This window comes from Balaenoptera acutorostrata, chromosome 10 (genome assembly GCF_949987535.1).
Source record: "Balaenoptera acutorostrata chromosome 10, mBalAcu1.1, whole genome shotgun sequence".
Classification (NCBI taxonomy): domain Eukaryota; kingdom Metazoa; phylum Chordata; class Mammalia; order Artiodactyla; family Balaenopteridae; genus Balaenoptera; species Balaenoptera acutorostrata.
The window spans coordinates 7,428,420-7,454,404 of record NC_080073.1 but is presented as its reverse complement, the minus strand read 5'-3'; the positions used below and the strand labels follow the sequence as shown (position 1 = coordinate 7,454,404).

Sequence of the window (25,985 nt, the reverse complement as noted above, 5' to 3'; positions counted from 1 at the left end):
TTACACTGTGTTGATACCTGACCAGCTCCTTTAGTCCTCACAACCTAGCGAGGTAGGTGCTATTATCCCCATTTTCCAGCCGAGGTATCAGGAAGTTTAAGGAAGTTGCCCGAGGTTGCACAGCTCAGAAGGGGCAGAGCTGGGATGCAGACCCAGGTCTGTTGGACTCCAAACCCTGTGTTCTTCCCACGGCCTCTGGAGAAGGAACCAGGTGGGCTCCATCTGCCCTCACACACCCCAGCCGTCAGCTCCCCCTGCCTCCCCGCCCTCCACGCACACCCGGAGGGGCAGCTGGTCAGCCTGGGGCTCCCCAGGCCCTCACAGCCCATCACCACTTCCCCACCCTCCACAGCACAGCCCGGCTGCCTTCTCCCCGTGTGCTCCGACCCCAGGGGCGGGGCCTCAGACTGCAGCACAGCAGGCTGGTGGGCTCTGAGGCCCTGTCGACCACAGGCAAGGCCTTGATGCCTCTACCTACTGCCAAGTTTTTGATTTCCCTCCCACCTAACCCTGAGCTCATGCTGGCACCCAACGCCCTGAAACCAAGAAAGGTGGGCCTCGAACGGTGACCCATACCCTGGTGGGCAATGCTGAGAGCCGGGGTTAGGGCTGGAAGGGCACAGGGAGAGGGTAGCTCCCAGGCTGGCCTGAGCCCCAAGGGAAGGGCTTGTATCCCTCAGAACCCCCTTCCCGAACAGATTCCTGATCATCTCTCCCCTTCTCTCCTCCTTTCACAACGAGGCTCTTGCTCCCCAGCGCCTTCATGGTCCCCCACTTGGAAGTAACTTGTGGTCTCAACCCTTTGAAGTCGGAAATCTTCCTAGTGCCCATAGGAAGATCAAGGCCAAAGGCAAGTTCAAGGCCAGACTCTGCGACAAACCCAAGGCTGCGACATGCCTCATGACGACACTGAGCCTTCCGGGACCCCTGCCCCATATCAGTGCACACCAGGGTCTGGGGGGCATGAGGGACGTGTGGCTACAGAAGTCCTTGCTTCGATCGTCACTGCCCTTATCCTGGACGCAGCGCCAAGTAAAAAAGCAAATGAAGTATTTGAGGCTTGGCTCCTTTTCTGTTAGAGGGTGAAGAGAGAGCAGGGCGCGGCTCTGTACCCCAAGGTCCAGAACAAGAGCTAGAGGCCATCAGCAACTCCTCCACAAAGCAAGGCCCAGAGTTCCCACCCCGTGACAGACATGAGGTATCCTGTCCAGGGACTCCCCTGGCATCTCCGATCTCGGGGTGGGAGGATAAGTCTCATGTTACAGATGAGGAAACTGAGTCTGAACGAGGAGACACGGCTTGCCCAAGATCACGTGGCAGTGAGCAGAGGGCTGGGACACGTTACCACGACTGCTGAGCCCTGCGGGTCTCCCCAGTCCCCAAGCCCAGAGGAGGAGCTGGGCTGGCAGCAGAGTGACACCTAATGGGCACAAGGTTTACAGCAGGAGACACAGCAGAGGAGTGGACCCAGCCCTTCTCCAGATGAAGTGGGTCTGTCCCTTCCTCTGCAAGGGGCCAAGGTCACCTAAAAAGGAAATACCCAATAAGCCACACCCATCTGAAAAAGTCTGGTATTTCTTAATTGTAATGGGTTGAACATTGGTATGTCTTCCTGGAACCTGTGAATATGACTTTATTTGGAAAAAAGGGTCTTTGTAGATGTAAGTACGTTAAAGATTTTGAGATGAGATCATCCTGGATTATCCAGATGGGGCCTAAATCCAATGACAAGTGTCCTTACAAGAGACAGAGGAGACGACAAACGAGGAGAAGGCCATGTGGAGACAGGGGCAGAGACTGGTGTGATGCAGCCACAAGCCAGGAAGAGGCAAGAAAGAATTTTCACCTAGAACCTTCAGGGAGAGCACAGCCCTGATGACACCTTGATTTTGGACTTCTGGCCTCCAGAACTGGGAGAGAATCCATTTCTGTTGTTTTAGGCCACTCAGGTTGTGGTAATTTGTTGCAGCAGCAGCCCTAGGAAACTAACACACTAGTCAAATGAAGATACACATATTCTGTATATTTATGAATCCATTCTTGCACAGCTGAACCAGGAGATGCGTACAAGCAGGCTCACAGCAGCAGTGTGGTAACAGCTGACGACCTAAGTGTCCATTAACAGTCAGATGGATAGACTGCAAGCTCTGACATTCCAACTCCGCGCCGCACAACGGATGCATTTCACTGGGTGGAGCGAGAACGAGTCACAAAAGGATATATGCAGCACAATTCCATTCCAAGAGAAACTTCAGAAACAGGGCAAAATGAAATATGTTGTTTAGGGATGCATGAATATGTGGTAAAACTTTAAAAAACAAAGAATTCTCCCAAGTCTGGGCAGTGGTTTCCAACCTTGACTGAACAACAGTACCCATTCCAGAGCTTTTAAAAAAGATCTGATGCCAGGGTCTCCATCCCAGACTGGTGAAACCAGCATCTTTGGGGTGTAGTCATGGGAGGCACGGGTGGTTTTTTTTAAGCTTTCTGAGTGGGCAGGGTAGGGGGTTCTCATGTCGGGCCAGGGTTGAGAGCTGCTGTTGTCTAGGATAGGAGAAGGGATGCTTCTATTTTGTGCCGAGTGGTGGTGATGTGGGTGTCACCTTACGAGTTGTTCTTTAAATCACAGAGATGTTTTATGCACTCTGTATGTTTCATATATTTCACGGTTTTTTAAAGTGAAAGATCTAACATCTTCACTTAAATGAGTAGTCAGATACATAGAGACAGACGACAGAACGGTGGCAACTGGGGCTGGGAGGGGTGGGGGATGGGAGTTAGTGTTTAATGGGGACAGAGTGTCAGTTTGGGAAGATGAGAAAGTTCTGGAGATGGATGGTGGTGATGGTTGCACAACAATGTGAATGTACTTAATGCCACTGAACTGGACACTTAAAAATGGTTAAGATGGTAAATTTTATTAGGTGTATTTTACCACATTTTTTTTTAAAACCTAACATTTTCTCTCAGCTAGAATTGGGCCAGAAGCAGCCAAATATAAAGACCACATACTGAACTCAGCAGAAACCACGGTCCATGATAAACATTCTCTTTCTCAGCAAATCCTGAAAACGATACTATGAGGGTAGGTACTTTTATTATCTCAGGTCCAGAGAGGTGAAGTCATTTGCCCAACACCACACAGCAAGGGGCCTTAGGATGTGATCTTAAGTTTGTCCAACTACAGAGGATCTTACACTGTGGCCTTCTGCGTGTTGAGCACTGACCTCACTCTCCTCGGGCCTGACTGCAGCCCATCCGCCCTCCAGTCCCCACTGCTTTCCAGCGGGAACAGAAGGCCCAGAGGACTATTGGTAGTGGAGCCCCAGGCAATGCAGGGTCCTGGAGAAATAAGAGGGCAAAGGTGCCAGAAGCTTGATGGGTGGGTCCCTGGGCCTGGTACCTGGGAGGTAGAGACAATGCAGGTGGAGGTGCAGGGGCAGCTGGGCAGCCTGGGAGGGGGTCAGGTGGAGGCGGCTGAGGAGGGCTTCATCCAGGACCTGGGGTGGGAGAGACATGTCAGCATTCAGCCAGGTGAGCTCTAAGCAAAATGGGAGTGAGGCAAGTACTTCCTCCTCTCTCTGCGTCCGTGTTCTGCATGCCTCTCTACACGTACACACATACACACTCAAACACACACACTATGGCAGAGACCAGCTAGGGGGTCACCGAATCAGTTTCCTGGGCATTCAGCGAAACTACATTCCCCAGCCCCTCCTGCAGGTTGGTGAGGCCGTGTGATTGAGCCCCACTGAACGCCACAGGAGTGTGAGCATGTATCCGCTTCCAGACCTGGCCCGAGAAAACCTCCCCATGAACCTGCCCTGTCTCCTCCTCCGCCGGCTGGATAGCAACAGCCTGGGTCCCTGAGTGACCCATGCTTGGAGCAAGCCCATCTCTACCCTACCGCCATTAATTGGGCTTAACACGGAAGGAAGTTATTGTGTTAAGGCTCTGGTACTTGAGGTTATTCTGTTAGAGCAGACAGAGTTACCCAAATAGACACAACCTCTTTTACCCCTTATACCAAAAAGAACGGCAGACTTAGAAGTGCCTTTAGAAATCAGCCAGTTCGACTTCCTTATTGAACAGATGGGCAGAAAGAGACCCAAGAGAGGGGATTTCACTTGCTCAGGGCCACAGAGCAAGACAGAGCTACAGGGAGCTTTGGAAACCCAAGCTGCATAGCTAATGTCTGGAGATGCTCTTCACCCCCATCCCCAGCCCACCCTAAAAGGCAGCCGGCAGGTGGGCTTGGGTACCTGTCTTTGGGGCCTGGTGCTCTCAGCAGGCAGCAGAAAGCGCTGGCCCAGAACAGTGGCCACACGGGCAGAGTGCGTGTGGTCCCCGAGCAGAGGGCAGAGCTGTAGTGCCATGTGCGCCTGTAGCTGGCTGGGAAATGCTAGAAGACAAGAGAGACAGGACAGATGGCAGGCAGCGGCTCTTTCTGTGCACCCGGTGTTGCCCTTCCCCTTTCCTCTGGGGAGATGCCACCCCCATTCTCAGATGGTGTGGTTTCAGAGAGGTGAATGCTACCACTCCTGCCACTCTGATTGACAGTCAGAGCTGTCAATCCACCAGCCCTGCGAGATTCGTCCATGAAGAGGGGCAACCCTGAATTTACTGCGAAGCTACTGGGAATGAAGAACGCTCTTTCCCGCTGGAGTGTGAGCCGGGGCTGCTGGAGCGCCTGCCATCTCTGCCCCCACGGGGAGAGCCTGTGGGAGGAAGAAGCCAGCGGGCAGGAGGTGAAAAGAAAGTGAGAAACAGCTTCCTGATGATGTCCTCCGAGCCTCCGGATGCAGCCAGGCCTGAACTTTCAGTTACCTGAGCCAATAACTTCCCCTTTTAGATTACACCAACTTGAACTGGTTTTGGGGAAACTTAAATGGTATGAAATTGTTCACATAAGTAAACTTATTAATCCTCCTGACAACCCTATAAGGTGGGTTCTATCATCATTCCCACCTTATAGACAGGAAAACCGAAGCTCAAAAAGAAGTGACTGGCCCACCATAAGCTGGGATTCAAACCCAGGAACTGTCCTCTGCTTTCACGTCTGGCAATATGCTGGACTGGATAATCTAAAAATTCACTTCTTATAAACCACTTAGAAACACTGGAAAACTTTAACGATCATCCTTCTAAATACACAGCTGGGCACACAGGAAAGTAAGGTCCCCCAGACGAAGATACAAAAGGAAAACAAATCCAGAGCACAGGAGAGCCAACATTTCACCTCTTCTAGGGTATTGCCAATCTTGGGATGCAGGGGGCCTGGGTTTAAGTAGCTACAAGGGGCCAGGGGTGAGGTCTTGGTGCCTAAATGAAATCTGAGAGGCTACATCTTCATTGACAGGATGGACCGGGAGAAAAAGCCAGCCACCAAGGAAGGGAGACAAGAACCTTAGGTCTGGATGAGAGGAAGCAAAAAGAATTCACAACCGTGAGCTGCTCTCACACAGGTTTGGGGCTCTAATCCCACTTGCATGAACTGTGAACTTCCAACTGAGACGTTAATATTTAGGTCCTGAAGCAGTGACATGGGGCACTCAGCAGAAGCAAAGGCAGAACCTCTCCTGAAGTCACCACCTCCAATGAGGCAATAAAGGATTTCCACTGATAAAGGCCCAGCTTAACCTGAATTCACAATCCTGAATCACAGAACAAGAAGGAAACAATCCACCAAGGGGAGAGAGTCTGCAGGAAACACAACAGGATTAGACCCTCAGAATCTCAGACAATGGAATTATAGAAACACAATATAAATATGTTTTAAATGACTAAAGACAAAAAAGAACAAGTAGTATGAGAAAAAACCAGATACCTTATTTTTTAGAAGGCCATTTGTATTTGTAAAAGAACCAACTTAAAAAAAAAACCAACTAGAACTTCTAGAAGTGAAAAATACAATCAATGGGTAGGTTAAACTGGCAGGTTAGATCCAGCGGAAGAGAAAATTTCTCAACTGGAAGGTAGATCTAAAGATTACCCAGAAAGCAGCAGAGATAAAGACATGAAAAATGTGAAAGAAAAGTTGAGACATAGCAGTAGAATGAGAAAGTCAGACGTCTATCAGGCATTCAAAAGGAAGGATGCAAGAGGCACATTTGAAAAGGGAACTTTCCAGGATGGATGAAATAGATTAACCTTCAGACTCAGGAAACACAGTGAATCCCAAGCAAGATAAACAAAACTAAACCCACACACCTGGATTCACCATAGTGAAACTACAGAACATCAAAGGTAAAGAGAAGACGTTGAGACCAATAACTAAGAGAAAAAACAGGTGAGCTGCAGAGGGTGACCATCAGACTAACAGGAGAAGCACTGCCCCTCCAGGTGGAGCTGGTCACATACATCCTTACAGTCCATCAAATGCTCCCCAGGCTGCCACTAAAACCACCACCCTCCTCCCACCTCCTGCCTCCTCCGGCCAAATACAGTTCGTCAAGTCTGGCTGGGGCTCCAGACCCACCTGTCAGTGGCTGCAGCTGGACCAGGGCACAGCCAGAGCCCGTGGCCACCACACGGAAGTAGCTGAGGGTCCTCTTGACACCTTCCAAGATGTCCTTTCGGGATGGGGACTTCACTGGAACTACCTGTGGTATCAGCCCCCAAGAATGAACAAGCTTCACACACACCTGGGAACTACCCGCAGACTCTCCTTGCTCCCAGCAGACTCAGGACAGGGCCACAGTATAGGCAGTCGTCACTCGCCTGTATTAGGGGTCTGGAGGGCCAGTCACCCCACGTCTATACCCTGTAGGGGTACTATGTCTGGAAGGACCCCTCCTCTTCCCCACCTAGACCCTGACTCACAAGATTGACCCCATCAGTGTGTTCCAGTTTCAGAGCTGCTTGGATCGTCCCCTCAGAAGTAGCTGGGATCCCATCAGTGACAGCACTGAGAAAGAGGCAAGAGGAAGTCACGTAGTGGCTTGCTGGGACCTCCCCATTGCCCTGGGAGCCTCCCATCCCCTCTCACCAGTAGGTGACTGTGGGTCTCCTGGCTCTCTGTGAGTGAGTGAAGAACTTCTGGAGGCGGCTTGCGGTCTGGGGACAACTGGAGAGGAGTACAAGCCCAGAGGTTTCCCTGGAGGAAGGAGACAAATCACAAAAGTTAAAATCCCCTGGGCTCACCCACACAGAAAGGAGACCCCAGACTTTCCTGGCGTTCCAGTGGTTAAGACTCTGCGCTTCCAGTGCTGGGGGTGCGGGTTCAATACCTGGTTGGGGAACTAAGATCCTGTATGCCGCATGGCACAGCCAAAAAAAAAAAAAAAAAAAGACCCCTAGAAAGGAACACCTGACCAGCTTAAGACCAAACAGTAACATCAGGACTATAACACAGACCTCCTCTTGAGAAACAAGTAAGTCTTCCCCGTGTTTGATAATAAGAGTACACAGCTTAAATGTGTTCCTCATTTTGCTCTGGCTCCCAGGGAGCTCAGAGCCAAACATCATAACTATTACCACCAACTGTTGAGTGTCTACCATGTGCTAGGCACTGTACTAGGAATTTTATATATATTAGCTATTAAATAATTAAATTCCCCACAAACAAGCCCATGAGTTTGTGGAACTGCAGAAACATTTTATCTCAAGCACCGTCTCTAATAGATGGCAATCAGAGGAAAGAATATCACAGATCAATTGACAATACCTGCCATGAATATGGAATTGGAGAAGTGACTGCACACTGAGCATAGATATTATTAGCTCTATTTTATGATTAAAGAAACTGAGGCTCAGTGATAGCTAAGATCACAGTTTATGCATAAGGATTTGAACCCAGATCTATCCACTTCCTCCTCCTTTTCCTTGTATCCTACCTCTGTGATCCCAAACCAGCCTGTGGAAAATGTCTCAGTTTATTCCGAAATAGTTATGCCCCCACCCCAGATGGATGCCTGTCCTTCTACCTTCCTCTCACCCCCACCACTTACTTCCCAGATGCTCGGACAACCTGGAGCTCCCGCTCCCCGAGCCCCAGGGACTGGCTCAGCTCCGGGAGCACTGAGAGCAACGTCAGCTCTCCTGGTTTTCCTGGGGAAAAAAAAAGGAAGAGTACAAGTTGCTCCCAGAGGCAACGTTATCCCGCCTTTCCTTTCTCTTCACTGTTTCGTCCCCTCCGAGACATCAAAACCCCTTTCATTGCATCTCTTTCCCCTGCCCATACCTGTCACTGGCAGGCCCTGTGGCTTGTTCAGTGTCACCAGAGGTCCTGAAACGTATAATACATAAACATCAGCAACAGCAAATGCAGTTTACAAAGCACTTTCTCAATTCATATTATCGTGTGGTCCCAGTATAACTCTCATACATGAGTTATCACCCTGAACTTTCTGAACCTTGCATACGCTAAGCTGGCTGCCTGCCACGTCAGGGCCTTTGCACTTGCTGTTTCCTCTCTCTCAGATTTTCACGTGGCTGCTTCCTTCATATCATCGTGGCTCAAATGTCACCATCACAAAGAGGCCCGAGTCTCCAATCTAATGTCTGCTCCCTTCGTGCAGTTCCTCATCATCGCTGTTTTATTCATAGCACTGATCACTAGTAAGTACCTTTTTCATTTATTTTCTGGTTAATCAATTTCTCCCACTGAAATGTTCCTGAAGGCAGAAACCATATTTATTTTGTTCAGCACTATACAGCCATGTCTAGAACAGTGCGTGGAACATAGCCTATGCTCAATAAATAGCTGAGAAAATTTAAAAATCACTGGAGACTGAGGCTCAGAGAAATTGTTATTTTCCTAAAGCCACACAGCAAGCTGATTACAGAGCCTAGATATGGCTCCAAAGCCTGTGTTTTGCCCCTCAATAAACACTTTATTACAGCAATTTCCTTTACAGAGAGCCTACTAGTGCAAAGCTCTCTAGTTATTTACACTCTCCCACCCCACAGCCCTATCCCCATGATGCTGAGACACAGAGAGATTATGTGTCTGGTACCAGCTCCTGTGGCTAGTGGGAGGCAGAACCAGGATTTGATCTCACAGGCTTTAGTAGGGAACCTGGCCAGATGCTCAGAAGGCTCAGGTGAAGACTCCTCCCCTTCCGGGTCTCCCTGCAGCTGTCCCTCCCACCGCTCACCTTTCTGATCCACCACAGCTGCCCTCAGCACATCAACCAGCTCCTCCCTACTGAGGTTCTCTGGCCGCAGCAGCCCCGAGAAAGGCTGGTCATCCAGGGGCCCCGACCGTTTGCTGGAGCCTCGACGTTGCTGCTGATGCCTGGAAAAGGTTAGGTAAGCAACAGGGGAATCATTGCCGCCCATTCTTATCTCCACACACCTCTTCCTAAATCCTGCGGCTTCCTATTAATGCTTCAGAAAGCCTGGGTTGAACTTCCCGAAATGTTAGGTTCGACTGGCCCCACTGTACAGAAGAGAGAACTGAGGCTCAGAGAGGTCTACTGACCAGTTGACGGTCACACAGCAGAGCTGGATTAGAACCCATATCTGCCTAACTCCAGATCCTGCACACACCCTCCCCCGGCCCCAGCCTCCCTCCTACACAAAGGAGGGCGGGGGTTGCTAATCACCGGGCCTCGGTGCCAAAGCTTGAGGCTGTGGGCGCTGCGCGGACCCCCGGACCCCGCCGCCAGCCACCCCAGACCTGGCCCAAAACGCGACAGCCGCCCATCTCCGGAGCGAGGACAGTGAGCATGTGTCCGGAAGGGCTGCCCAGGGATGCCCCACAGCGCGCTGATTGGTCAGATTGACTGTCAATCGGAATAGCGAGGCTCAGAGCTGTGAGAAGGCGGAGCTTTGCCTTTGCCAGGGAACGAGATGAAGAAATTCTCGTCCGTGCTTTTGGGGAAAGCGAGGCACGGAGCAGAAGAGGAATTTACTGGGGCGTCAGAGGACCTGTCTTAGGACAAAGCCAGGTTTTCTGATTATCATTGCAGTTCTTAGGAGTCTTTTGACTTCAAAAAAAAACCCGCCACTGGGCACAATTTTGTAAGGCAAATTGGAAAAGGAAAAAAAAAAAATCCACACTCGTTGGTACAGTAAACTTGCTTTGAAGAACACAGCCTGGTGCCAAATCCAAAAGGAAGAAAAGGCCAGAGGCAGAAGGACGTTCACTGCACCATTATTTATAAAAGCAAAACCAAAACAAATCTCAAAAACGGAAACAAATTGTCCTTTGATTAGATCTATAAGGGAAATAAATCTTATTCATCACCCTCAGTTTTTGAATGCTAACTCTACGCAAGGCCTTGGCATCTGTGAACAAATTAACAAGACTCGGCCCCAACCACAAGAAGTTCACCTTTAAGATCACAGCATCACAACCCACCTTGCGAAAAGCTGTGGAGATGCTGAGAGAGAGAAGAGTGAGGAGCCCAGGAGCCCGCTGAAATCTGAGAAAGCTCCCCAGCAGGGGTTGTGATTGACAGACTGTGAAGAACTCAGAAATTCACCAGGAGGGAAAGGTGTGGGTCAGAGGAGAGGGAGCGGGCAACAGGAAAAAGAAGACGTTAAGTGCAAAAAAACCAAAAAGCAAAATGGGCTCTATCCTGTAATTACAACTATGGAAAAGTTACATGCAACCTGTGTATCATTTTGTTTACTAAGAGCACTATAACTCAATTCATTGTTTGCATTAGTGAAGGACTGCAGATAAACCAACATCTGTCAACAGAGGAATGGCTAAATTAATTGTAGCACATACATATGTAGCCATTAATTGAAGAATGTGTAGGGGTCTGCATGTGGTAATGTGAATCAATATCCAGAATATACTAAATCAAAAAACAACAAAGTGAAGAACAGTGTGACTAGAATATGCATATACGTGCATGCGTGAGATTTACATATATTTATATATTTCTGCATTTCTGAAAGGACATACACAAATGAGATGTTGGTTGCTTCCAGAAAAGGAATCAGAAGTGAGAACATGAATAATTATTTTTACCCTTTAGAACTGCTTAAATTTTTAACCTCATTGATATATCTCTTCTTCAGACACACATGGAGCCCTAGTTTAAAAATATAAGCCAGACCAAAAAAAAAAAAAGGGACTTCCCTGGTGGTCCAGTGTTTAAGACTCGTGCTTCCACTGCAGGGGGTGCAGGTTCGATCCCTGGTTGGGGAACTAAGATCCCGCATGATGCGTGGTGTGGCCAAAAAAAAAAAAACTAAGCCAGATATAAAAGACTGTACGATTCATAAAATTTTTTTTAAATAATGAAAATAAGTAGAAATAAAATTTTTAAAAGACTGTGATTTTAGTTACATGACATTTTAGAAAAGTCAGTGGTTGACAAGGGCTGGAGTGGTTGAGGGAATGAGAATCGACTAGAAGCGGGAAGAAGGGAAATTTTTGGTGTACTGGAACTAGTGGTTACATATCTGTATAAATTTGCCAAACCTTATTGAACTATATACCTTAAAAGGGTAGATTTTATTGTATGTAAATTATACCTCAGTAAACTTAATTGTTTTTAATTCAAAGATTTAAATAGTCAGTTTTAAAATATATATATATATTTATTTATTTGGTCATGCTGGGTCTTAGTTGCAGCACACAGGATCTTTTAGTTGCAGCACACAGGATCTTTTAGTTGCAGCATGTGGGATCTAGCTCCCTGACCAGGGGTCTAACCCGGGCCCCCTGCATTGGGAGCGCGGAGTCTTAACCTCTGGACCAACCAGGGAAGTCCCAAAAGTCAATTTTTAAATGTGCACAAATTCAGACAGGACTGGCAAGAAATTTAGCAAGAACGCAAGTAATTTTATCTTGTTTTGGGCTCGGACGTTGTTGTGTCCTAAGGCCCCGCGGTATTTTGGAACCCCACTCGGAAAGGTGCGTTCATAATTTGCAGGTTGAGCAAAGATGGAAAGGCGGAGGCCGGGGGGCAGGACACAGCCTACCTTACCGACAGCAGACTTCTCCTCCATTGGCCACGCTTGGCCCCAGGAAGGGCCAGTCCCCCACTTGGACTGGCCCCTGGCCCTGCCAAGGCTTAAGCTCCCTTGCTCTTTGGAATTTTCCCTCCACACGCCCCAGACTCATCAAAGCCTGCCCTCTCCTGTTCACTGCCCACAGCTGGTGCGACTCCATTAATCTCCAAGTTTCCAGAAGAAAAGGAAGAAACCTGATTATCCCTAGGCTGGGAGGGCTCAGTGCCAAGAGACAGTGATCAGCCACTCGAGACTCACGTGTGAAACTCAGAATATCAGGAGGAAGGCAAGTTGGGACAAATTCCAAGTTTCAGCCACCCCAGCCCGACTCAGTTTATAACTGACTTCACAGGAAGAGCAGGTAGGCCACAGCCTCAGCAAGATTTGAATGGGAATAGCTTCTATGCTGAGGTAAACATCATGCCTTCATACCAGAAGGCCTACCCCATGGACCCAGGACAGCCGTGAGCCAGGCCTCCAACCATAGCTGCAAGAGCAGGAAAGCCCAGAATGGAAATGTTCTTTGCTAGCTCTGGCAGCTCCTTCCACACATGGCTGCAGGGTATGGGTCAGCTGCCAGAAATAACCCTCCAGACTTTAACTTTGGTAACATAGGCCTTTATCTTAGCATTTAATAAACCCAAGTAGCCTTTATAGTTAGGCAGAAATGACACATATTTGAATCTGAGAGGCAGAGACCAAAGCACAGTCTCCTACAAACCTAGCCTTTCATGCTTGTCTTGTTTGAGTTGCTTGATATTGAAAAATGCCAGCTCACACTGATAAACTAATACTTTGTGGCTACCTAACGGCTCATTTCGAAATCCTGAGATTAAGAGTTCTGAACACGAAAGGAGGGCTGTCTAGCAAGCTAGGGAAGGCTTCGGAGGAGAGTTGCATTACAGCTTGACTAGTACTTTCCCACCTACACACTTAAAAGGTTGTAATAAAATATGACATTGAGAAACTGGAAGAGTGCCTTAATCCCATAATCCCTATTAAAACCCTTCTTTTTTTTTTTTTTTTTTTTTTAATTGAGGTATAGTTGATTTACAGTGTTGTGTTAGTTTCTGGTGTACAGCAAAGTGATTCAGTTATACATATATATATTCTTTTTCAGATTCTTTTCCATTGTAGATTATTACAAGATATTGAATATAGTTCCCTGTGCTATACAGTAGGACCTTGTTTACCTATTTGATATATAGTAGTGTGTATCTGTTAATCCCAAGCTCCTAATTTGTCCCCCTCTCCCCCTTCCCCTTCGGTAACCGTAAGTTTGTTTTCTATGTCTGTGGGTCTGTTTCTGTTTTGTAAATAAGTTCATTTATATCATGTTTTTAGATTCCACATAGAAGTGATATCATATGATATTTGTCTTTGTCTGACTTGCTTCACTTTTTATGATCATCTCTAGGTCCATCCATGTTGCTGCAAATGGCATTATTTCATTCTTTTTTATGGCTGAGTACTAGTCCATTGTATATATGTACCACATCTTCTTCACCTGTTCATCTGTTGATGGACACTTAAGTTGCTTCCATATCTTGGCTATTGTAAATAGTGCTGCTATGAGCATTGGGGGGCATGTCTCTTTTTGAATTAGAGTTTTTGTCTTTTCCAGATATATGGCCAGAAGTGGGATTGCTGGATGATATAGCAGCTTTATTTTTAGTTTTTTAGGAACCCCCGTACTGTTCTCCATAGTGGCTGCACAATTTCCATTCCCACCAACAGTGTAGGAGGGTTCCTTTTTCTCCACACCCTCTCTAGCATTTATTATTTGTAGACTTTTTGATGATGGCCATTCTGACTGGTGTGACGTGATACTTCATTGTAGTTTTGATTTGCAGTTCTCTAATAATTAGCAATGTTGAGCATCTTTTCATGTGTCTACTAGCCATCTATATGTCTTCTTTGGAGAAATGTCTATTTAGGTCTTCTGCCCATTTTTTGATTGGGTTGTTTGTTTTTTTTTTGATATTGAGCTATATAAGCTGTTTTTATATTTTGGAAATTAAGCCCTTGTCAGTTGCATCTTTTGCAAATATTTTCTCCCACTCTGGAGGTTGTCTTTTCGTTTTGTTTATGGTTTCCTTTGCTGTGCAAAAGCTTTTGAGTTTGTTTAGGTCCCATTTGTTTATTTTTGCTTTTATTTCCATTATTCTAGGAGACAGATCCAAAATAAATATTGCTGCGATTTATGTCAAATAATGTTCTACCTCTGTTCTCCTCTAGGAGTTTTATAGTATCCAGTCTTACATTTAGGTCTTTAATCCATTTTGAGTTTACTTTTGTATATGGTAGTAGAGAATGTTCTAATTTCATTCTTTTACATGGAGCTGTCCAGTTTTCCCAGCACCACTTATTGAAGAGACTGTCTTTTCTCCATTGTATATTCTTACCCCCTTTGTCAAAGATTAATTGACTGTAGGTATGGGTTTATTTCTGGGCTATTTCCTTCCATTGATCCATATGTCTATTTTTGTGCCAATACCATGCTGTTTTGATTACTGTAGCTTTGTAGTATTGTCTGAAGTCTGGGAGGGTTATGCCTCCAGCTTTGTTCTTTTTCCTCAGGATTGCTTTGGCAATTCTGGCTCTTTTGTGTTCCCAAAGTCCTTCTGGTAGGCAAACTTATTTTGGAAATTGTCATTTACCATATTGATTACATGATCTGCTCAAGCCTCAGATTAAGCAGACATTAATTTCAGAATTAACTGTAATTTTTTTTGTTGTTTGTTTTTTTGGTAGAAAAAGTGCTGTTTCCTATAACCCCACATTATGGAGAATGGTTTGACAACAGAGTTCTCTCTTCCCTTAGACCTTACCAACTTTCCAGATAGAACCCCACCCTCACCTCGCAAAGAACAGAAGCAAAGAAGATGTATCAGCGTAAATAATTTATTGCGAACTCTCTAATATCATACACGAGTGGGTTGACAACTCACTCAGGAGCATTTGGGATGGGAGGCCAGGAGGCAGGCAGTGTAATGAAAGTGTAGCACGTGAAGACAGGTTGCTGAGGGGCAGCCTTCCTGCCATAGCTTGCTGGTGACCAGTCTTGGCCCGCTAAGCTACCTGGGGCAGGAAGGAGCCGGGCCAGGCCAAGAGCCCTCAGTTCTCCTTTGGCCAGCCCGGCCCAGGTTTCCGGCCCTTCCCCCTGCTTCATCATTCATGTTCCTGTGGGGCTGAGGGAGGTGTTGGGAAGGTAAGAAGCTGTCTAGCTGCCAGGCTTGTGGGTGCTACCAGCTGAGCACGGGGTCCCCAGTCTAGTCCTTGGCTGGGCTTTCATTGCAGTATCTTCAGACAGGTCGGGATGAGGGATGGGGCTTTGCTCTTGGGAGGCTGCCCTCCCTCTGTGGCATCCAGGAGCTGCTGCAGGTAACAGGAGGTGCCGAGCAGCACGTGGCCTGTGGCCTGCATGCTGAAGAGGGCCCAGCGGAGAGCTTCTCTGGGTGGGATGAGAAGGCACTAGGGTCAAAACACAAAGAAAGCCCCTTCCTGCTTCCCCTAAATGCCTGCTCCCCCACGCTGCGTTCATAACTTCATAAACTGTAGAGTGATGTGCAAACAGAACAGATGCTGCCCTCCCTCAGCAAATAGGACAGGGTCTACAGTGTTACCTGCAATCGTACCGTAACTGAGACGTCCACAACCTCCCTCTTCTCGTGCAAAATTCAAGCTCATTTAACAAGGCCTTTTATTTTTCTCATGCTACTTTGGGCCAGCCAGACTGATCTCTGTCACATGACTCTGCCCTTCACAACCTCTGTTCTAGACAGAAGTGTTTCCAAGTCATCTGTAGTCTAGCTAATTTTCAGAGTGCTGGATGTGAAGATCTCCATGTCTGGTGTTGCAGTGTACTGAGGACAGAACTCCAGTCAGACAGGCCTGAGTTCTAATTCAGCTTCATTAGCTGTGGCAACCTTGGCAAACCTCTATAGCTCTGAGCTTCGGCACCCTTATCTGTAAAATGAGATCATACCATTTTGATCCCACACAGGGTTAGGAAGATGAAATAACATAAATCACTTAACATAGGACCTGATATGTAGAAGAGAAGGGGAAACGTAGGATCAAGACTAGCTGGTTGAATGCTTCACTACTTTAACCAAATTCTTATCCAGATCTGTTTGAAAGAGATAGGTGAGGCTCACTAGGGGTGTCTAGTCCTAGGGGGGATCAGGGAGAAGAAAACAAAAGGAAAATAAATTATTTCTGGCTGATATTAAAACTTGTCTTCTATTAACCTTCATTCAGTAAAGGAACTTATATTATGGCTGAGGTGGAGGGGGGCAGAAAGACAATTAGAATCATAAACATCTGTACATGAAAATACTTAAAAAATTTAAAGGTGAAACCTGAGAATTATACCTATTTCTCAAATTAGAGAACTGAGGCTTCAAACCAGCTGTCTGGACATAAATAGGAATGAAATTCTGGCACATGCTACAATATGGATGAACTTTGAAAACATTATGCTAAGTGAAATAAGCCAGACACAGAAGGGCAAGTATTGTATGATTATACTTACATGAGTTGCCTAGAATAGGAAAATTAACGGAGACAGGAAGTAGAACAGAGGTTAGCAGGGCTGGGGGAAGCGGGTGTGGAGAGTTAGTGTTTAATGGGTACAGAGTTACAGTTAGGGATGATGAAAAAGTTCTGGAAATAGAGGCACAAGTAACTGTTGCACAACACTGTGAATGTACTTAATGTCAGTGAATTTTATACTTAAAAAAAAAGTGGTTAAAATGGTAAATTTTATGGTATGTGTGTTTTACCACCATTAAAGAAAAAACACTTGCTGATGCCACTAAGTCATTCCACTGATTCCAGCTTGCTGTTGTTTTTTGTTTTTCTTTTGGGACCAATATGCCTACTGTGTTTAGCTCTGAGGGTCCCACTTCCCCTAGATGGACTGAGTTTAAAGGCTGAAACTTCTTGCTCTAGATTTTGCAATCTGCAAACTGCTGGCAGCAAGCCCAGATCAAGAGAGGTATAAGATATGGTATAAGAGGAAAATGGAACTTCTTGCCATAGAACGAGGCTCAAGCCTGCCGCTCAGTGTTCTCTCTGGCAGGCAGAACCACACGGCCTCAGGTCCCTCATCTGCAGACTGGGAATGCAGAGAATAAACTCGGAAAGCCAAGAAGGTCTGGTATGCTCTAGCTACATACGTTCTGGCAGAACTCTGGAAGGAGTAGGATTTCTCAGAAGCCCCTGAGAATGAGGATCATATGTATCTTCATTCATTGTACAGTTATTTGAATTATTGCTACGTACCAGCATTCACCAAGGTATTGGAGGCAACAGCAATTCTTGCCCTCATGGAGCTTGTTCTGACATCTTATTTATCTCTGTGTCTCTAGCTCATAGCATAGGGCCAGGACACAGAGAGTGCTCAGTAAACACTAAATGAAGCAACTGGGGAGGAGTAGCGTCTGTCAGAAGTAACTGGCAAGAGGCCAGCTTTGTGGTTTTCGACTATTTAGATGCCTCTGCCTCAGTGGCTACATCCGCCTAATGAGGTAAGAATTCTCTAGAGCACCACTGGAATAGCTGAATTTGGAAACCACTACCATACAGTACTTGTCTTATGATTAAACATATTCCCATGCTTCCTGTGATACTTGATTAGACTTTCAAAAGTAAAGTAAAAAGTTTCTTTTAAAGTTCATTAGATGATACAAATGACTATTGTCCATAGACATACAAATTAATTCCGTTCTATGGAAGGACAGTTATTTCATCCCTCCCACCCCCATGGAAAAATCCAATTTTGTATTTATAAATAGCTCAGCATTCTTGTTGGATCTATGTATGGGTGGGATTTTGAACTCATTGTAACTTCTTGCTGGTTCTCTCACTAGTTGAGTTCAATAAAATTTTTGACACATGTTCATTTTTCAAAAGATTAGAAGACTACTTAGGAAAACTTGCTACTTTAGGTGAAAAATAATTAGTTGTTATAGTGGAAGGTAATTAGAAAAGCTAAATGTATCCAGGTTCCACCAGCAGGAGTATATGTATCCCTTTGGCATATACTACTATAAACTAAAGCATGAATTCAGCCATAAAGTCCTAGACAAATGCTAATTGTCATGCTTTGTCAGCATCAACACCAGGCCCAGGCTCCGAGAAGTCTGAGGTGCATGGGGGAAGATAGGGCCTCTCCCATTGCAGTGTACCCAGCCTGTACCCAGCTAATCCCAATTCACTCACTTCATGACGCGTCTGGCCCCGTAGCAGCGCAGATCATAGGAAAGGGAGTATGTGCCGTAGAGAGTCGCCTTCACGTTCAGGCAACCAATGAAGTCCTGTGGGTTCACCTTGTACAGGTCGAAGGTTACTCGGGCCACATCGATCTTCTCGGCAGGCTTACGGGAGAGGGAGAGTTGGTACCTAGTGCCCTGCATCAAGACAAGCATGTGGTTGGCACCCCTCAAGGATTTCTCCTAAGCTCCCAGTATTCTCCCTGACAGGTGGGACGTCACCTGCTCTGATGGGGGCTGCCATTTCTGCCCCTTATGGAGGACCATGAACACGGTGTCATCTGCCAGGGATTGGAAATACTCTTCTGTCTCTACAGTTGTGCCATCTTCCTCCAGCACCAGGAAGAAAGGCTTGTCTGCCAGCATCAGGGTATCCTGGACCTGGAGAATAAGGTAAGTGATGCTTCTGCCATCACATGTAGCCACAGAGCTGGTATGGGGAAGACCCACATCACACACCTCAGCTGGCGCACCTCACACACACACCAGTGGGCCGGGATTTATGGGATGGGACTGGAACCCAGGGCTCTTGCTGTGGGATCACCATCCAAAGAACCTATATTATGGTATCCCTTGGTATCTGACTTCATGGTTAATATTCTAGAATAGTGCTGTCCAATAAAAATATAATGGGAGGGACTTCTCTGGTGGTCCAGTGGTAAAGAATCTGCCTTGCAATGCAGGGGATGCGGGTTCGATCCCTGGTCAGAGAACTAAGATTCCCACATGCCGCGGGGCAACTAAGCCCACGTGCCACAACTATTGAGCTCGTGCACCTCAACTAGAGCCCGCATGCTGCAGACTATAGAGCCCACGCACCCTGGAGCCCACACGCCACAACTAGAGAAGAGAAAACCCGCATGCCACAACTAGAGAGAAGCCCACGCACCACAATGAAAGATCCCTCATGCCTCAACGAAGATCCCGCGGGCCACAACTAAGACCCGACACAGCCAAAAAACAAAAAATAAATCTTAAAAAAGTATAATGGGAGTCACACATGTAATTTTTAATTGCGATATAATTCACATGCCATAAAATTCACTCTTTTAAAGTACACAATCCAGTGGTTTTTAGCATATTCACAAAGTTGTGCAACTACCACCACCATATAATTTCAAAACATTTTCAACCCCATTTTTACCCCAAAGAGAAACCTAGCCCCATTAGCTGTCACTCCTCATTTCCTAGCCCTTGGCAACCTCTCCTCTTCTGTCCATCTCTGTGGATCTGTCTATTCTGGACATTTCATATAAGTGGAATCATACAATGTGTGGTCTCTTTAGACTGGCTTCTTTCACTTAACAAGTTTTCAAGGTTCATCTATGTTGCAGCATGATTCTTTACTTTTTTATGGCTGAATAATATTCTACTAAATAGATATACCACATTTTTAATCCATTCTTCAATTGATGGACATGTGGGTTGTTTCTATTTTTTGAGTATTATGAATAATGCTGCTATGCACATTCATGTACAAATTTTTGTGTGACATGTCTTTTCAATTTTCCTGGATATATACCTAGGATTGGAATTGCTGAGTCATATAATAACTCTATGTTTACTCTTCTTAAGGAAATACCAAACTGTTTTCTGAAGCTGTTGCATGATTTTACATTCCCAACAGCAATTTCTCTACATCCTCACCAACACTTGTCAGTCTGTCTTTTATTTTAGCCATTCTAGCGGTATGAAGTGTTTTTGATTTGCATTTCCCTAATGACTAAGGATACTGAGCATCTTTTCATGTGTTATCAGCCATTTGTACATCTTCTTTGGAGAAACATCTACTCAGATTCTTTGCCCATTTTTAACTGGATCGTCTTTTTATTGAGTTTTAAGAGTTCTTTATACATTCTTGATACTAGACCCTTATCAGATATGTGATTTGCAAATATTTTCTCCCATTCTGTGGGTTATCTTTTCATTTTTTTTGATAGTGTCCTTTGATGCGCAGAAGTTTTTAATGTTGATAAAGTCCAACTTTTTTCCCTTTGGTTACTTGTGCTTTGGTGCCATATCTAAGAAACCAAGGTTATGAACACTTATACCTATGTTTTCTTCTAAGGGTTTTATAGTTTTAGCTCTACATTTAGGTCTTTGATCTACTTTGAATTAATTTTATATGTAGTATGAGGGAGGGATCCAACTTCATTCTTTTGCATTTGGATAGCCCATTGTCTCAGGAATATTTGTTGAAAAGACTATTCTTTCTCCATTGAATAGTCTTGGCATCCTGTTAAAAATCAATTGACCACAGATACATGGATTTATTTCTGGACTCTCAGTTCTATTCAGTTGATTTGTATGTATTATGGGCTGAATGGTATCCCCCCAAAATTCATATGTTGAAGTCCTAATCCCAGTACCTCAGAATGTGACTATATTTGGAGATAGAGTCTTTAAAGAAGTAATTATATTAAAATGAGGGCATTAGAGTGGGCCATAATCCACTATGACTTGTAAGAAGAAAAGGTGTCTTTATAAGAAGGAAAGATGGGCTTCCCTGGTGGCGCAGTGGTTGAGAATCCGCCTGCCAATGCAGGGAACACGGGTTCGAGCCCTGGTCTGGGAAGATCCCACATGCCGCGGAGCAACTAGGCCCGTGCGCCACAACTACTGAGCCTGTGCGTCTGGAACCTGTGCTCCGCAACAAGAGAGGCCGCAATAGTGAGAGGCCCGCGCACCGCAATGAAGAGTGGCCCCCGCTTGCCGCAACTGGAGAAAGCCCTCGCACAGAAACGAAGACCAACACAGCCAAAAATAAATAAATAAATAAATAAATTTAAAAAAAAAAAAGAAGAAGAAGGAAAGATTAGGACAAGTTACTCCCAACCAAGTGTAGGGGGAGCATGGAAATGGGGAAGGGTGTCATTCTTGCCCAATGTTACTACCACCCACAAGAGCTGTGTGTCCTTGGTTTCCTCTCTGGAAGCTTACCTGATCAATAATTTTTATTTTTATTTTTATTTTTTTTTTGACCGTGCCAAGGGACATGCGGGATCCTAGTTCCCTAACCAGGGATTGAACCTGTGCCCCCTGCATTGGAGCAGGAAGTCTTAACCACTGGACCACCAGGGAAGTCCCACCTAATCAAAAGTTTGAAGAAAGTCTTCCACAGCTGTTAACAAAGCTTTGCGTGGAAGGCCAATGTAGGAGACAGATTGAAGGAGAATTGCCCTGCATGAAGGTAAGGGAAGGAGATAGGGAAGGGAATCTCTAAAATCTTGCTCAATACCCCAACTTCTGGGCACTTCTACAAGTTTAAGTACCACTGGAAAAGGGAACCTAAGGGTCCCTCCAGTAAGAAAAATAGACTCCAAAAATACCACTGACCTATTGTTAGTATCAGACAGTAATGTACTGCCCTCCCCCTGTCAACAGACAGACAGGACTCCAGGTGGGCACTACAAGCCCACTGGAGTGCCATTAGAAAGGAAATCTTTTCACCATCTAAGCCATGAACTCCACCCCTGCTGAGCCCCTGGCTCATGATGCAGAGGCAGCTGTTGGGGCCGGCTCTCAGCCAAGGTCCCCATAGAGGGCTGTGCAGAGGCAGGCCCATTCCTACCTTGAGGCGGAGGTCCTCAAGGCTGTGTGTCATGATGCCCTTCCGCACACTCCGGTCAGCACTGCTTACTCTGCAGGGCCGGGCCCTGGGGGCCTCCGGGCTGGGCTCTGACAGCAGCTTCTGGGCCACCACCGAGGTGCTGACTGCCACGTACCTGGAGGCCATATGGAGCATCAGAATGAGCTGTCTGATGCCTCCCAGCCCTCAGCGCACAGCAGGGTAACTTACTCTCCCAATCCTCCAGGCTGAGCTCATCATATTCCTCCTCCCCTACCACCCACCAGACCTGCTCTAGATAGTCTTCCTCAAAAGCCTGCTGGATTGCTGCATCTTTTTTTTTTTTTTTAATATTTATTTATTTATTTATTTTGGCTGTGCCAGGTCTTAGTTGCGGCACGCGGGATCTTTAGTTGCAGCATGTGGACTTCTTAGTTTTGGCATGTATGTGGCATCTAGTTCCCCGACCAGGTATTGAACCCATGCCCCCTGCATTGGGAGCGTGGAGTCTTACCCACTGGACCACCAGGCAAGTCTCTGGATCAGTGCATCTTAAACTTTAGTGGACACATCAGTCCCCTGGTGATCTTGTTAAAATGCAGGTTCTGATTCAGTAGGTCTGGGTAGGTTCTGAGATTTTATGTATGTAATGAGTTCCCAAGTGATATTGACACTGCTGGGTTTCAGACCATGACAAGTAGCCAATGATAGAAGACTACCCCACATTTGCCCAATTACCACTTTCCTCTCTTAGCCTCATTCTTTTCACCTGTAATGTGAGACAAAGTGGCAAAGCTGAGGTCAATATAAGACAGTTTTGAGCTCAGATACACGATGTAGAACAAAAGGAGTGCAGTGAACCTAGATTTTGGAGTCAGGCAGACCCAAGTTCGAATCCTGGCTCCACTACCCATTTGCTAGGTGACTGAGAGAGCCTACCCTGTGCCTCTGTTTCCCCATCTATTAATTTGGCATAATAATCCCCACTTTCCAAAGTTGTGGTGAGGTTTAAATGAGATCAATAATGAAAGCATCAAGCAGTATCTACCTCTTTCTACTCAATGTGTGATATGGGGGACTCGGGGTGGGGAGAGACAGCAGCATTAATATCTCCTGGGGGCTTGTGGGAGGGGCAAATCTTGGGTCCCACTCCAGACCTCCTGAATCAGCACCTGCATTTGAACAAGACGCCCAGGTGACTTATGTGCCCATCAAAGTTCAAGAAGGTCTGCCCTACAGCTCACAGTAGCTCCCCTTCCCTTCCATGCTTGGCTCTCCTCACCTGGAGAGGGACCTGGGATAGAGAAGGCTGAGGGACTTCATGGCGTACTCCATCCTCGTCAGCTGGACAGTGTTGGGCCTGGGAAGGAAGCAGAGACAGCTCCTTAGGTGGGGATGGGAGGGTTCCCTCTCTCTTGTCTTTTGACACAGAGCAACCCAACCTCCATCCATCAAGCCTCTGCTCTGGTCTCCCCTAGCAACTCACACACACACCTCCCCCAGCCCTTCCCCTGTCCCACCCATGTACGCCACCGTGACCAAGCTGGAGACCCCCTTAGTGCCCAGGCTCAGCCCCGCTCCGCAGCCGCTCCTCCCTCCCCAGCACCACTCACTCCATGTTTCTCTGACCCTGGCTCTGGTCACACTGATCAGGGTTCACAAGTCGGGACTGAAGAGGCCCTGCCTGGTTAGTTCCTGTCCTGGGGGCAGAGTCCACTTTACGCTGGCAGGAGGCGAGTCACACCACCTTGCACTGCTGGGGACCTTCCCTGACCTGTTGCTCAGAGACCTCCCAGGCCAGGCAACCCAGCCTAAGCCTGCTCTCTCCAGTGGGTCCTTGAGCAATCTGAACCCCTCCTGAGGGTTCCTGCTGGCCAGAGACTCTCTACCATGATGGAACTGTTCTATATCCGTTCTCTCCAATACTGGAGCTGCTAGACCCACACGGCGATTGAGCACTTGAAGTGTGGCAGTACGACTGAGGAGCTGGATTTTTATTTTTATTGAATGTTAACTAACTTAAATGTACACAGCCACTGTGGCTCAAGGCTGCTGGCAGCCATTCTGGGCACTAGCCGACGGCCCTGGGCTGACCTGCCCGCCCTTCTCTCCTGAGCCTGCTCGATAAAGCTCCTGCAGGCTCCAAGCCCTCCTGCAGGCAGTTTCTCCGCCTGTAATGCCTCCCTTGGCCCAGGGCTAAACGTTTGCAGCCCTGAAGCCCGAGTTTCACTGTTTTCCACGGCTCGGAAAGCCTTCTTAGACGGCTCACGGAATTTCCCCTTCATCTTTGCCCTTCCTTCTTCCTAGCCAAGTGGGCCTCAGTGTCTGCTTCTGCCATAGCAGCCCCGCTCCTTGGGTGCCTCGCCCTGGATGTTCTCCCTTTCCCAGCCCCCGTACAGACAGGGCCTGCCTCAGAGCCAGGGGCTCAAGGAGTGCATGGAACGAAGCCCCCTCCCCAGTCTTTCCTTCTGACAATGCAGGGGACGCCCCAGGCCAGCCTGTCTGTGAAAGACCTCTCCCCCACTTAGCACTACCCACATCAGCTTGCTTCAGCCTCCCTCCTCACTCCCAATCGCAAAACTCCACCCAGCCCCACCTCACCGGTTCTCTAGGAGCCAGAACCAAACCAAAACAAAAAACCCAGAATAAGAAACTCCTTACCTCCTGCTTCCCAGCCTCCTAACCTTCCAATACTGCCCTGCTCAGCCCAGCCCTCCCTCCATTTTATTTCCAGCTCCCAGGGCAGCCCCTCCCCTGGCCTCCAGCCCCAGCTGGAAAAGAGCACAGGCACTGAGTGTGCAGCTCTCACCCTTGGGATGTCAAGCCAGCCTCACTTCCAGAAAAAGCCAGAAAGGAGGGGTGGAGGCATGTTTCGAAAGATCTGGGGCAGGGTATGGCCCAGGACATGGTATTGGGCACAGAGGGCACAGGAAACAGGCAGGTGTGCATGGTGGTCCCAGCTCTACCCATGTTAGCTGTTGGAGTGTAGACAAGTTCCCTTAACCTCCTGAGCCCCAGTTTCTCTCAGCTTTTCAACAGAGATAATGATTCCTGTCTTAATGATCCTGACCGAGGTAAGGATTTGTAATAATAAAAGTAAAGGGCTTTGCAACAGAGATACTTAATAGATAGAAACAAATATTGGTATTATTGATAATATAATTATTTAATAATAGCAGATAATTTAATAATAATAATAAAGACTAGCTGAAATGTGTAGTGTTAAGAGTGTACGATCTATGACCCAGCAGTTCTACATATACATAGTATTTGGAGTTATATATATATCTCCAAGGGAAATGAAAATCTATGTCAACACAAAAACTCATACACGAGAAAGTTCATAGTGTTATTCACAACCAGCAAAATGTAGAAACAACCCAAATGTTCGTCAATTGATGAATGGATAAAAAACTGTGGTATATCCATAAATGGAATATTATTTGTCAATCGAAAGGATCTATGCTACTACAGTACATGGACAAATGTTGAAAACATTATGCAAAGTGAAATCACAAGGGATTTATTATGCAAACATTATGCAAAGCCAGTCACAAGAGATCACATACATACTTGTATCATTCCACTTGTATGAAATGTCCAGAATAGACAAAACTATAAAGACAAAAAATTAATTAGTGGTTGTTTAGAGGGGCTGGAGAGTGGAAGGGGAATGGGGACTGCTAGTGGGCATGGGGTTTCTTTCAGGGGAGCCCAGAAAAAGTTCTAATCTAGTAATCTAAACACAATCTACTTTGATGATTGTGCTAAGTCTATTTGGAGGTTGTACAACCCTGCAAATACACTAAAACCATCGGATTGTACACCTAAGCATGTGTGGTATATGGATTATATCTCCATAAAGCTGTTTTTAAAAAAAAAGAGTTCAACCTCACCTTTCTTTTATAGAGTTGGGTTTTTCACACTACTGCATCAGAATCACATGGAAGGCTTGTTAAAAATTAGCTTGCTGGCCTCCACCGCAGAGTTTCTGACTCAGTATGTCTGGGGTGGGGCCTAAGAAAGTGTATTTCTAAGAGTTTCCGAGCTGATGCTGACACTGTGGCTACTTAGGGACCCTATTTTGAAAACCAGCAGTCTGGCACTAGCTGTGTGATGTAACTCATCTAAGCTTCAGTTGGATCTAACAAATGGGCATTAAAAATAGTTCCTACCCCACTGGGTTGTCATGAAGATTAAATGAGATAATCGTGAAAAGTACT

The 25,985-nt window shown here is 46.5% G+C and overlaps 3 protein-coding genes across 16 annotated transcripts in view; 1 reads left to right on the top strand and 2 right to left on the bottom strand.

Moving 5' to 3' along the window:
* Positions 1-6,485, top strand: part of TTLL3 (tubulin tyrosine ligase like 3) — a 34,601-nt gene extending 28,116 nt beyond the window's left edge. For 4 of the 11 annotated variants that reach the window (XM_057554233.1, XM_057554235.1, XM_057554232.1 and 1 more), the window contains 2 exons: positions 80-551; positions 742-2,852. In XM_057554233.1, the coding sequence (XP_057410216.1) occupies positions 80-551; positions 742-1,086 (817 nt within the window). In that variant the 3' untranslated portion in view covers positions 1,087-2,852. Of the gene's footprint in view, positions 1-79; positions 2,853-2,970; positions 3,072-5,359 lie in introns of those variants that run through there. The other 7 variants (XM_057554242.1, XM_057554238.1, XM_057554234.1 and 4 more) reach the window with 6 other exon arrangements.
* RPUSD3 (RNA pseudouridine synthase D3) lies at positions 2,898-9,701 on the bottom strand. Of its 2 annotated transcripts, XM_007192531.2 has the most exons (9): positions 9,549-9,701; positions 9,099-9,238; positions 8,183-8,227; positions 7,950-8,049; positions 6,989-7,096; positions 6,823-6,907; positions 6,479-6,602; positions 4,263-4,402; positions 2,898-3,500 (listed from the first exon to the last, which is right to left on the bottom strand). In XM_007192531.2, the coding sequence occupies exons 1-9, from the start codon at positions 9,671-9,673 to the stop codon at positions 3,309-3,311; spliced, it is 1,059 nt and encodes a 352-aa protein (XP_007192593.1). In that variant the 5' UTR covers positions 9,674-9,701; the 3' UTR covers positions 2,898-3,308. The 2 variants fall into 2 exon arrangements, with proteins under 2 accessions (XP_007192593.1, XP_028024927.1); XM_028169126.2 differs by lacking the exon at positions 4,263-4,402 and having other exon boundaries at positions 3,367-3,500.
* A 5,087-nt stretch (positions 9,702-14,788) lies between these two features.
* CIDEC (cell death inducing DFFA like effector c) lies at positions 14,789-24,490 on the bottom strand. 3 transcript variants are annotated; one of them, XM_028169128.2, is made up of 6 exons: positions 24,424-24,490; positions 23,045-23,122; positions 21,766-21,919; positions 18,417-18,575; positions 18,145-18,332; positions 14,789-15,390 (listed from the first exon to the last, which is right to left on the bottom strand). In XM_028169128.2, the coding sequence occupies exons 2-6, from the start codon at positions 23,095-23,097 to the stop codon at positions 15,222-15,224; spliced, it is 723 nt and encodes a 240-aa protein (XP_028024929.1). In that variant the 5' UTR covers positions 23,098-23,122; positions 24,424-24,490; the 3' UTR covers positions 14,789-15,221. The 3 variants fall into 3 exon arrangements, with proteins under 3 accessions (XP_028024929.1, XP_028024928.2, XP_007192591.2); XM_028169127.2 differs by lacking the exon at positions 24,424-24,490 and adding an exon at positions 23,376-23,435; XM_007192529.3 differs by lacking the exon at positions 24,424-24,490 and adding an exon at positions 23,376-23,435 and having other exon boundaries at positions 14,792-15,370.
* Positions 24,491-25,985: the final 1,495 nt, after the last annotated feature.